This window comes from Ptychodera flava, chromosome 9 (genome assembly GCF_041260155.1).
Source record: "Ptychodera flava strain L36383 chromosome 9, AS_Pfla_20210202, whole genome shotgun sequence".
Taxonomy (NCBI): Eukaryota; Metazoa; Hemichordata; class Enteropneusta; family Ptychoderidae; genus Ptychodera; species Ptychodera flava.
In genome coordinates this window covers 21,894,537-21,907,030 of record NC_091936.1, presented here as the reverse complement: position 1 = coordinate 21,907,030, position 12,494 = coordinate 21,894,537, and the positions used below count along the sequence as shown (strand labels likewise).

Genomic DNA, 12,494 nt, shown 5'->3' with positions numbered 1-12,494 from the left:
GAAGTTCCCTAGTTTAAAACTACTGTTAACTATTAAAGTTTTTTTGGGTTTTTTTTGCGGGGATGAGTAAAAGTATGGGGAAGCATACTGTGTACTACCACTATAGTACATGACACAGCTGTACAAGTGGAACGTTATGCTTGCACATTATCTGCTGTCCTTCATATATTATAGTGGTTTCTGAAATAATCTGTGGCAATACATGATAGACGGGCATGTGAACTCAGCACTATCCTATTTGGTCATGTCACTACTACTAACCGTAACAATGAAACCACATATGGCACCTTCAATCACGACAAATAAGAAGCGGGAGGGACCCACTGGGTGATATGAGATGAGAAAGTTTAACAACGGCGACTTGTGTTCTACAACTGCGGCATTTGCCGTTTGACTTATTAAGTTACCGTACCCGTTCATTCTCGGACCTGTATCTCTGAGGTGCATGTTCCGAAGTACGATCAATAATTAAATCTATCAGACACTTTGTACAGGGTCCAACAAAAAGACGATCTGAATACTGGTTCGTTTCAGTTCACAGTTGGCAACACGCTGTAGTCTGGGGCTTCCGTGATACCAATGAGCTCAAGCGTGAAGCATTTCTTCTAAAATTGCGACCAATTTGTAAACGTGTATATATACAAACTTGAAATATTCTCGGTGATCTCCAACACGACAAGTTTTTTATCTATTTTAGTTATGATTTCACTTAGAATACCCCAGCGAGAAAGGCCAGGGGGACTCCCCGGCCGCCTACGGTTCATTTTATCACGGGACCATGATTGTTATAGAGGACAACGACACTGATGAGTGTGTAGCAAGCGCTCATCGCCGCCGACGCACGATCGTTGCGCTGATTCACCCTGGTTAAGTTGGTTGGCGGTGACTAAGTGTGTAATTTGATATGATAAGCGGCTGTTCCCCGTATAAAAACTGGAATACTTTCGGCGTTAATTTTAAACTGTAAAACCGTCAGCTCAACCCAACTGTCCGCCACTTACCTTTCGACACATCCGCCATGTTGATCATTAGTGCGCCCCCATTGGTCCATTTCCTCAAGGTTTTTTGCTTCCGCTTGGAAAAGATTACCATAATTTATGTAAATACAATGGGTCAAACCAGATAACGTCATCCAAGTTTCGGACACGTGTTGTAATAGTTGTTTGAAAGAGAGTTACTGGAAAATCATGAGTTACAACTTTGGGAACACCGATGTACGTTTATTCTATCCCCAAATACTTGACAATGTACACTCTAAACTATCACATTTCCGTACAGTAGGTAGGCTGATATGGTTTCCACGCTCTCACTTTCAGGACCAGCCGTTTTAGACAGAAACCATCGAGCCAGGGGAAAAACTATTACTGATGGATCTTTGCCAGTATCGTTATGAGCAAAGGTAAATATCATTCACAACGGTAAAAAAATGCCCACTGTTTTATGAATTTGTACACCGGTTAATTTAGGATTCCTGTTAACCGTTTATAGTGTGGCTACATGAACTTGAAAACAATCGTCTAAAATTTACTAATCCCGCTAGCTCCAAAACACTGTTTGGAGGATAGCATAGAAAAGAGGCGAAAATATAAACAAGTGAAAATTTTTACAAATCTGCTACCCCCCCCCCCCCCTTACCCAAGGAGGGTAAAATGATAGCCTTTATTCGTCATATTCAATAACATTATGAATTCAAACGAGGAACGAATTTTCCAAAACCAGAGAGTTTAAGAAATTCGTGTATTTTTGCAACGAATATAGATTTTTCTGAACGGCAAAACAATAGTCCACACATCATGTAATTTGGTCAGTCCGAATTTCTTGCGTGAAATATCTGTAAGGAATTCTAACGTGTATGTCACAGAAAACGAATGGTGATTTGTGACCGTGCCGGCGGCGTATTGCACTAGTAATAGTCAAAATAATAAGGTGACATAAATATTATACGTTTATTTTCCGCAAACCGTAGCTGTCGATTACGTCAGAGGAGCAGTACTATCATTACAGTGGTTTCCACAGGGTTTTGACGAAGTGTGAGTCATCAAGTCCGGTATGGCCAATGGCGACACGCAGTACTCACCTTGTCAAGACGCACGTACACAGTGTCACACTTGTTAAGGTAGTTTAGCGGTCATTGTTTATGGCATAGAGTGGCGGATTCTGCGGGAAATCCCCATTTCAGCCCTTATAACACAGGCAATCACATTCGATGTTGTAGGTATCAGCTCACGTGTTTTTTTCTTTCGTACATGTAAATGACTGTAATACGTCGGATCTCGGCACTGTGAGCGGCTTCAGCCCGCTGCAAATGTGATAATCAATTTTTCTCTTGATCGCCTGACACTCTTTGACATAATAAAACTTGGAAACAAAACAAGATGACTAAAATCTATGAAAATATCATAACTCTATGCTGAATCATATACAAGTGATTAAACAGTGTTCACGGGGTAATATTTTCCAGATACTATTATCAAGCTGTATTTCATCATGCAACTATCCTCTTGTTTTCAGTGTTTTTTGGATCAAAGAACATAAAGTCTTTTTACGCATTTAATTCGGTATGTATTAGAGTTCATCTTTATATCTGTATTGTATTTTTGCCATAAATTTTATCGATCAACGGATAAGCAAAATGATCTGCCAAATGGGACCCCTGTTTTTACTCGGCACAAACTCATACACCCGGAGTGTACAGTCTTTCTTCTGGTTTTAATGGTCAGTATTTAGGGGTCAAATTGTGCAGTATATTCGCAAAAAGTGTTTTCTACATCCTTCCTAATTAAACTTTCAGTAATCCCTCCATGTATTTTTGATTGTCACCTATGATTCATCCGACCCCCATCCAAAATGCCCTTTGCCTTAAATATCAATTCTACTTTCTTATTCGTTCAACCTCAGCATCTGAAAATAGCCTGTGGTCTATACGATACGAAGGAGACTGTACGTTGTCTTCGAAAGCTCTGATAAATTCAACTACAGTAGATCCCAGTGTGCTACCTAAACCCCAGTGATTAGGGACTGCTTTAGAAAGTACTAAAATATGTTACTTCAAGTTTTGCTTACCGACCTCGTCCAGATTGACGAATTCTTCCACATCTTTGTCTCACACATTGGGAACAATCGAATGTTGTTGAATGCTGCAGTGGCGGCCACGTCTGTTGGCTTTAAGGTGTATGTAAGCCTATAAGGGGTCACTGTTTTTTTTTAAACGATATATACAAGGTATTTATCGTCCATAACCACATCTTTCTCCAGCTACATCTGAGTAGACGCGATATCGGAAAGAAGTGGGGCGATTCACCAGTGTGAAGAAATATTGCAGTTGATCGTTATATTACAGTTCGACGAATGCCTTTCACAAAAACTGAGAACAAGTATTTTTAGGCCAAAAATTGTCTCTGGTCCTTATCATTCAGCAAAGGTGATGCGACGATGCGGTTTTCATTTTTTTTTCTATCTTTCTTTTTTATTCATAACAATGCTGGTTTGGCACTATTGATGCAACAGTTATTGTCTTTTACCACTGGTTGATCGATAATTACTTCCTTTTCCTTTTAGCATTTTTAGACATGCAAAGATACCAAAGATAGCTGTACCGATGAGTATGTGACCAAAAACAAGAGACGGTGACGCGCAGATTCTGAAATGACGCGCGCGATTACCAGAAATATTTTTTTATCTTGGGCATTTCCTCCTTTTAAGTACGACTTCGTCAAATAAAGTGATAAGGGGACAGATCTTCGCGGCATTCTTATTCAATTAAGCAACGGACCGTGCAAACGTCTTCTGTAACTCTCAATGGGCTGTGACTTGTGATGTACTCTAAGTTGTTTTCGTTCTTTTGTAAAATTTACTTTCGTGACTTGCATCCGCAATTACACAAAAAATCCCATCGTCCAAGTTATTTATAGAACTATATGTGTACAGAAACCACAGTGTACATATCCTATATGTTAGTTCACAAGAGAATTTTGGTCCAGTCTGGAATTCGTACGTCAACATTACCACTGCTTATTGCACGCAGTGCAGTGTGCTGACAATTGTGAATACTTTGCATTCCAACGCACTTTGGGGAGAAAGAGAAGTATGCTTTTATGAGCATAAACATTGAAAATATTGACAAAAGTACCATTTGTAGAAGGCTGCTACTGTGACAGACGTTTACAATCTTGGAAACAAAACACTGTTTATCGCCTCAACATGATCAATAGGTACGAGAAAGCTTTCTATCTCTTCGAAGCCATTCAGATAGACCTACTCAATAGTAACATGGCTTGTGATCACTTCCTCATTTAAAGCTCACTTTCGAAACAGGAATTCCCGACATTTTTGAATAATAACCAGGAAGATTAGGGAAGGAGATTATTTTTGTAACTCTTCTGCATATGTGGGTAACGTTGAGGGCAGGCTCATCCAATTGAAATCGCCTGCACCTGTGTAAAGTCTCTGCAGCGACACACTTTCTCAGGTGCCGCCAGCTGGTACATGTAAATTCGGTCAATTTTACACAATCATCACAAAACGTGTTTTGCAGGCTGATATACCGACCAGCATATGTGAAAAATATGCCCTCCCACTGAACTATGATGCCCGCTGCCCTCCAGTATACCGGTGCAGCCAACGAACAATGCATTTTAAAGGAGTCCTTATTATGATAAGATATATTGTGCATGACAAGTAATGTGAACTGACTGACTTTAAGGGTAATTCATTAGCTGTTCATAATTTACCCTCCAAATGAAAATTTTCCACTTACCCTCCCGCACCCAAACTTCATTTTTACCAATTCCCACATATTTTTGGCTGTTTTCCCTCCCATAGTGACGTTTTGAAACTCCCCTGCCCTGTGGCGATAAAAACTTGTCGATTTTCCCTGCCCTGGAACGAATTTAATATTTTATCATTCCCATGCAGACATGAAGCTCAACTTCTCCTGTCCCCGTTTTACAAGTAACTTCCCCTCTCCTCGTTTTTTCGCCAATCCCGGCCCCCAGACCAATCAACCTATATCGAGGCCGACAAAAACCCAAAATCTGCTCCCTGCCGGCTAAAATATGTCCCTGCCGAGCAAAATTACTAAAATTTCCCCTTCCCTCAGAAAAATTGCTCCTTGAATAGCTTTTTCGATGAATAGCTCCATTGGCTGCATCTAAGTTTATATGGTCTGCCCGCTCCCCGCTCCCCACTCCCCACAACAGTTTAAAGCTCCCCACTTCCCTCTCTCCACCACTGAAAGTTCTCCGCTGCGCTCGTGACCAGATGTACATATTCCGAAATTCGCATTTCATTGTAATGCAGCCATTTAACAATCACCAAGTGCTGATTTCTGCCTGATATCGCACCCCTCTCTCCCTCTCTCTTGTAGACTCAGCGTACTCTGCCAGAGATTGGTGCAAGCTTGCCACTCAAGGGGTCTAACAGTTAGACAATCACGAAAGCAAACAACACTCTTGATCCGGAAACGAGTACCGAATAGCCATGGGAAGTACTGTAATACAACAAAAAACAATTACAGAAGTATTTGACCTATTAAAAGGGAAAGACAGATGATGAAGTAATTTATTTTTCCATCCAGAGATTCACATTTCCTTTGGAAAATGGGATTAAGGTGTTGTGTTGAAAGATGAACACCTATTTGTGGTTGCTTAGAAATCGCACAGTATTAAAATCTTTGTCAAACACGGCACCGAGTGATTGTTTTAACGTGTTCATTGGTTGAATACAGTGTGCTGATATGAATCTTGCAGTGAATGAGACTGTGGTCACAATACTGAGAAGTCCCATTGCAATGACATTAACTCTTGCGCTGTAATTTTTTCCCGCCAAAATTTTAGTGCAACATTTTACCAATTTTTATGTAATTTTTTTATAGTTTTGGACAAAATGGCCTTTTTAATTTATCCGCTCCAGTTTTTTTCTAAAATTTTGGCAAAAATCTGGGAAAAATTTGATAGGGTGTTTTTATAATGGGGACAAAAATATACTTTGGCGCTCAAAGGGTTAAAATGACTCTTCCCCCAGTGCCCCAGACTCACGTTATAATAACATGACCGAAGCTCTCCTATAACTCATGATCAAGAGCTTTCTATTCCTGTTTTTACATTTTGTCGTGACGTGATGGTGCATTTTATTCCGTGCACTATTTTCGCACTTCCTGGCATTTTCAATTCGATTCAATTTTCGATAGATTGACCACATATAGTAGTAGTAGTACATATACATATCTTGGTACAAGACTAGATGACAAACTGAAGTTTTGTGATAACGTTGATTTTATCATAAAGAAAACTAATAGTCGCATGTACTGCCTTCGTAAATTAAGATCATTTGATGTTAATCGAAAACTCCTTTCCATGTTTTACAATGCTTCAGTTTTGAGTATTCTGTCTTTTGGTATTGTCTGTTGGGGTGATGTGATTTCTGTTCATGACAAGGGCAGGTTGGAGAAAATCGTTAAGAAAGCCAGTAGAATTATAGGGGAAAACCAGGCATCCATTCAAGACCTGTATAGCAGACGACTTACTGATAAAGTGAGACATATATTATCTGACACGACTCATCCCTTGTACAATGACTTTGACAATGAACGTATCGACAGGAGTGGACGACTGAGAATACCACGAACAAATACAAAGCGTTACAAAATGTCTTTTGTTCCGAGAGCAATTTCGGTCTATAATTCAGAATTTTTTCATAGAAACTAAGGACCGCGCACATGACCATTCGCACATCTTCTTAACATGCAGAGATGTATATATGTGCATGCTTTTATGTCTACCTGTCTTTCTTACTGTATGTATTTTTAGTGCTATGTTTTTTTAAGTAGTTTTCATTTGTGGTGACTTGTTTCTGTTTTATTTTTGTGGCGAGCAATCCAATTTCCCAACGAGGATTAATAAAGATAATAATAATAATAATAATAATAATAATAATAATAATAATATTGGTATCACAACGAAACAACTCCGAAATTAAGCGCAACAATAGAATAACAACAACGATTTGTTGTTCTTGTTGTTGTCCTAATTTCTATTGAACGAGGGAACTTGAATCAGTTTTCACTTCTAGACACAGAATGCTTATCAACATACTACACGCGGTCAAGTCTCAGTCGCTGATGACGATTGATATGAACGAAAGAATGGAATAGTGAGTGTGTCTTAAATTTAGCAAAAGTGGTATTCCAGGAAAACTGCCGGGAAATTATTAAGGGCAGCTAATACATTATATTCACGTGGGGAAATACGTGCCGGGGAATATAGATAAAGCAGTATGCAGCGAATGCAGGTAGAGCAGCATGGGATTTGACCGCTCGGTAGATCCCACTGTCGTCACCTGCAGTTGGAATGGCGCTTACAGGGTGCTGTGTCAACGCATCTAGATTAAAGTATACTCGTCTGTGTAGACAGGTATTCCCTGCCTTTTTTTCTGCTTCCCCTCATTTCAATTCATTCAAATTTCAAAACCAGTCACTCTTCGTTGTTTATGACAGGGGAGTTTTTTACAAGCTGGAAACAAAGCTGTGTGAGTAGTAGGTACTCAATGGGCGTTCTGGGTGGAGTCGGAAGTCTTTGTTCTCTCTCATAATATCAATATTGGTACATGCAGTTGAGGCGAGAAGGGAAGACCAATATGTTTATGATTTGTCACCCAGGGCATTTCCACGAAATCTTGTCAAACATTCATTACGTCACTGGACTTGGGCGGGTAACTTCGGGACGAGGTGAATGAACCCTGGTGATGATTCACAATCAGTCCTCAACTGTAAACAGTAAGTATCAACAAACGATAAAACAACTGCGCCCTCTATAGGATGAACTGTTCTGATTTTCTCCGAGCTCGACGATGGCGTCGTAGACTTCTTTTGTTTTTTATAAAAGGTTTGACAGACTCCTACGTTTTGACCGCCAGGAGTGAAATTTTAACTTAAAAAGTAAATATATCGTAATTTTCTGTATCGTGCTAATATTGACTGAGTACACTAGAAAGAAATATTATCAGAAAAGTAGAGTTCTCGTCTTAGTTATTGAGACACACCGAGTAAAAATACACTATACCTATTGATTTTGTGCTGTGTTTTACATTATGATGAATTTCAGCCCTCAAACATGTAAGGAGATGATTAAAACAGAGGCATTGCTGTTTCCCGCAGCGTGTATACTTATAAAACGTCCCTTTACAAATAATTTTTAGATTTCTCTGAGAAAATTTTGTTTTGCTGACCACGCAATCAAGGTAAACGATTATATATCTGCCAATTACAAAAACTAAACTGCCGAGTCGATGTTTTTACAGGTTCTTTTGTACATTATAGGAATATATTCGCATTTTGTCTGAAATCTAGCACTGTGACACCATTTTTAAAATATATTTTTTTCAAAATGACTTATCAATCAATGTCTTTCGTGAAAGGCTTTAAGAAAATGATAATATTACAAAAGATGTTTTCTTGTATTTCTACATGCAAACCGATGGAATTTGCTGGACTTGCATCTATGGGTTGTCCGCTACCTCGATAGGGAGGACACGGTGAAGGCCACCCGATCTAACATGTCACCACTGCAGGGTGATGATTTGTACAGACTGTGCGGCATCTTCGCTATTATTTTGGTCATGTAAAACGTGCACACATTATGTTTTCATTCGTCCACAGTTTTTTGAAAACCAAAAGATCAACCTGACAACAACATAAATTGTGTGTGTAATACGCAATATTATTGTTGAAACAGAAAATGCAAGCGCCATACAGTTGATTACTTGGTAATGACATTGGTATTAATGGTTTTATTGTTGAACACAAGGCATATGGTTTTCGGAGTAGCACAAGAAAGTGTCATTTACCAACTTGATCGACGAAAATACTGGAAAATACATCAAAACTTGACCAGCTACAACCAGACTGCAGAGAATATGGCCTACATGTGCCTGGCCATACTTCGACGCTTGCGCGCCCTCAGCGTTCGACTTCAAATAGAATCGAACGGCTACCAGGCAACGCCTGTTTTGCTTTTGCTTTAGAATCTTTACAACGCTTCGAATCATAAACTAACTTCACATCCACTCTGGCTAACTTCGACACAAGTTTTGTGATTTTTTGGGAGATTTTCATCATTATAAGTGGATGCCTACAAACATGTCATCAGAGAAAGAAAAGTCCAACAAAGCAATGAACCACGATTCAACTGCCGATTCGGATATTTTCAACGATGAATTTCGATGTGAAAGGTAATGTTCTTCAGGTGACTTGTTGGTGTGCTGTCTACATACTTTGCAGTATTGTCTGATTGGTTGAAACACGTGCATTTGGATACACTTCCGACTGTAATTGAATTTTGATACACTCCCGACTGTCATTGCAAGCGTAACTGAACAAAGTATGTTTGCTCCTATCCACACTGCCTGGGGACTGGTCAAAGATCCTCCTACACGCACACGACTCCCACGGTATACTGTCTCGCATTCTCTTTTACCGACATCATAATAAAGAGTTTGTGATCCTTCTAATTTCTAATTCTAATTTTTTCGCCATTCCATACGAGCATCTAGAGAGCTTTGCATAAAAAGCAAAGCCAAAAGAACAGTTAGGACAATACGTTTGTTCATTGTCAAAGTTTCAGGCTAGTATTAACCTTCGTTGATCGCTCTCGGTAGTTTTGTCGCTTAATTGACATTGGCTATTGCCGACAGAAATTCAGACGCTTTTTTACACACCTGTTGTTATTGTTGCTTTTTTTTGCGGTCGGACATTTTGACGTATGATTTTTTTAAAAGTTTCGATCAGAGCATCGGTGTTATCAATAGACCCTGTACCAATTTCTCCGCCCTTGTACGAGACAGTCATATATTTTGTGAGACAAATATTTATTTTTGCATATTGATGATAAAACTTTGACGTCATTAAGAAGCGGAAATAACCCATGATGCATCATCAACTGAGATTTTTTGCGCAACCGCGAGATTAAATTCGTATTATCAACAGATGCTGCTTTTTAATCGGTTAAAATACTGAACGCTGAGTTTCCCCACAGGTTTTAAATCACACAAACTCTGAAGCTTGCACAGAACTGTAACGACGAATGCATGGTAATGACAATCGTGATCATTTCGTGATCATTTTTCAGAATCAAAAAGGCCGCCATGAACAGGAGGAAGTTGTCGGACGACAAAATATACCCTTCAGAGAGTTACATCAGTTACTGTTCGCTTCAAAGCGCAAAGGTAAGCGATCGCGAAAACAATGACGAGCGGTTGCTCCAGGCACCATCGATAAGCGTCAGTCTCGCCACTAGAGGGAGCGACGCAAAACAGGAGCGCGAAGAGTTGGGTCTGTTGATTCAGAAACTGACCGCCGATATGGGCAGAGTGGTTGAAGAAAATAAGGAGATGAAAAAGAAGCTTGAAAATCTGGAACAGGAAAAACAGGAGAACGAGTTGCTTGTTAGTTGGCTGAGCGCAGGTCACGGCAGACAAAGCAGCCTGGGACGGGCCAGCGTTCAGGATGCCATAGTCTACCGCGATGTACCCACCACAGCGCCTGGACAGGAGGGGAAAGGTGCACAACCTCTTACCACGCAGAAAAGCAGGAGTTTCTTCGGAGTTAAGTTGACAAGTAACAGTGCTCCACGGAAGGAAGAAAAGAGACCAACCCGTGACAAACAAAGAAGGAAACTTGCCAGTAGGGATCGAGCGAGATCTCCGGATGACGGACTTGATACCAAGTCTGTAGATGCGATACCCACATTCAAATTCGGCTCAACATTCGAACGCACACTGAGGAAACTGCAGAGAAAATTTTCGAACATGAAGGCCAAGGTAAATAAGAAAGTGTATACACATTTGTATTTCTTTCTTTTTCTTCAGTTCCTGTATACGGTAAAATGCACCTCGAGGACAGGTACTCAGATTGAACATTTCAATTTTTTTCGAGATTTGTTCACAGTATATGATGTCGTCAATTTAATACTCTACGCCATGCTACTTTCACAGATATTCGTATAACAAGATAGCCAAAACTGTTCTCATTTCTTTTGTGTCAATATAAGAGTAGAAATTTAGTATTTCTCTATTTCCATATCTCTGATCTCTCTCTCTTTCTCTCTCTCTCTCTCTCTCTCTCTCTCTCTCTCTCTCTCTCAAAGTTCGATAATTTTAGGCGATTGAAACCAAGGCTCGTGGAGCTACTAAAAGAAAAGGATAAACTTGAACAAGAAAACAATAGTCTGATTAGACAGCAGATTGAAATCTCAGCCCAGGTGACCGAACTTCGGAACGCCAGAGATGAACTGCAATTTGCCAACGAAAAGCTGGTTGAAGAAAACAAGAGGCTCGTCTGCCAGTTCGTGTCAGCGCCGTCATCCACCGAAGACGGCGGTAGCGAAAAGGAGTTCTGGCCATACGGTTTCGAAGACTTTTCACCGAGCACACAGTCTAGCGATTACAACAACTCGTCCAGGTGTGAGCGAGAAGGCGATGAAAACAGTGATGGAGACAGGACGCCGACTGGCAGAACAGCGCCGCCAAAGTTTGACCTGCAACACAAACAGGATGAAATCGACCAGGTTATCAAAGAACTCGACGAACTTCTAAATGACGGCGATGTAACAACTGTTTAACAAGTGGCACGGACAGAAATATTGCAAAATATGTGTGAGGGTTACGTCACCAACGTAAAAAGACCACTTTTTGGAATGATTGAATTATGACGCAGAAAAACACCGACTGAACAGAGTACTGTTTGGCAAAATGAGCAACAAAATTCAAATTGGTAAGAAGTGCATATTTGGTGGAAATGTTTCCTTCATACCCATTCGTAAAACTAGCTGACTTTCGATTTCTTCCTGCATGGACAATTTATGTATACCTGTTTGAGCGTCATAAAAGGAAATTCCACACGTAGAACAATGTTTGCGTGCGTCTATGTGTGCGTATGTATGTATGTATGTATGTATGTATGTATGTATGTATGTATGTATGTATGTATGTATGTATGTATGTAGTGTGTATGTTGGGATGGATGGATGAATGGATGTGTGTATGTAGGCCTATAGAGGTCATAATGGGTGTGCGGACATACAGGTATGTATTTAATTAGGCACGACAAATCGACTACATTGCGCAAAAAGCTAAAGAAACTTAAATGTGGAAGTCCGCGTAAACAATCTTCCCCTACGCTATTCGAGGTGAAAGTATTAAGGTGTTGGGGCAGTAAAACTGCCATTCTGTCATTTCCTTCAGAAAACGTTTCAAGAAACAGGCGTAAAAGTACAGTTTTAATTCAGGTTTTCTATATTTCAGTGGTTTCGTTCAACGCAGAAGTAGAGCTCACCGTCAAAGCATGCTCAGATCCTATGTAGTCGGCTTCGAAACATGCAGGCGTGTGGCGTCATTAAATGGATCCGGATGAGACACTTCGTCTTTTGCCCAGTACAGCAGTTACGTCCGGACACTAATTCATCTGCCACAGTAAAAAAACAATTGAGGCCAAACATCAGTCA

At 40.1% G+C, this 12,494-nt stretch overlaps 1 protein-coding gene across 1 annotated transcript; it reads left to right on the top strand.

The window, feature by feature from the left end:
• Positions 1 to 10,040: 10,040 nt before the first annotated feature.
• On the top strand, positions 10,041 to 11,742 carry LOC139139627 (uncharacterized). The gene is made up of 2 exons (XM_070708501.1): positions 10,041 to 10,812; positions 11,139 to 11,742. The coding sequence occupies exons 1-2, from the start codon at positions 10,138 to 10,140 to the stop codon at positions 11,610 to 11,612; spliced, it is 1,149 nt and encodes a 382-aa protein (XP_070564602.1). The 5' UTR covers positions 10,041 to 10,137; the 3' UTR covers positions 11,613 to 11,742.
• The last annotated feature ends 752 nt before the right edge of the window (positions 11,743 to 12,494 follow it).

What these genes read in the sequence shown, in the direction of transcription:
- LOC139139627 (XM_070708501.1), top strand. Translation starts at nt 10,138, where the DNA reads ATGAACAGGAGGAAGTTGTCGGACGACAAAATATACCCTTCAGAGAGT. An exon ending in TTTCGAACATGAAGGCCAAG is followed by an intron (nt 10,813 to 11,138) that starts GTAAATAAGAAA and finishes TCTCTCTCAAAG; the next exon opens with TTCGATAATTTTAGGCGATT.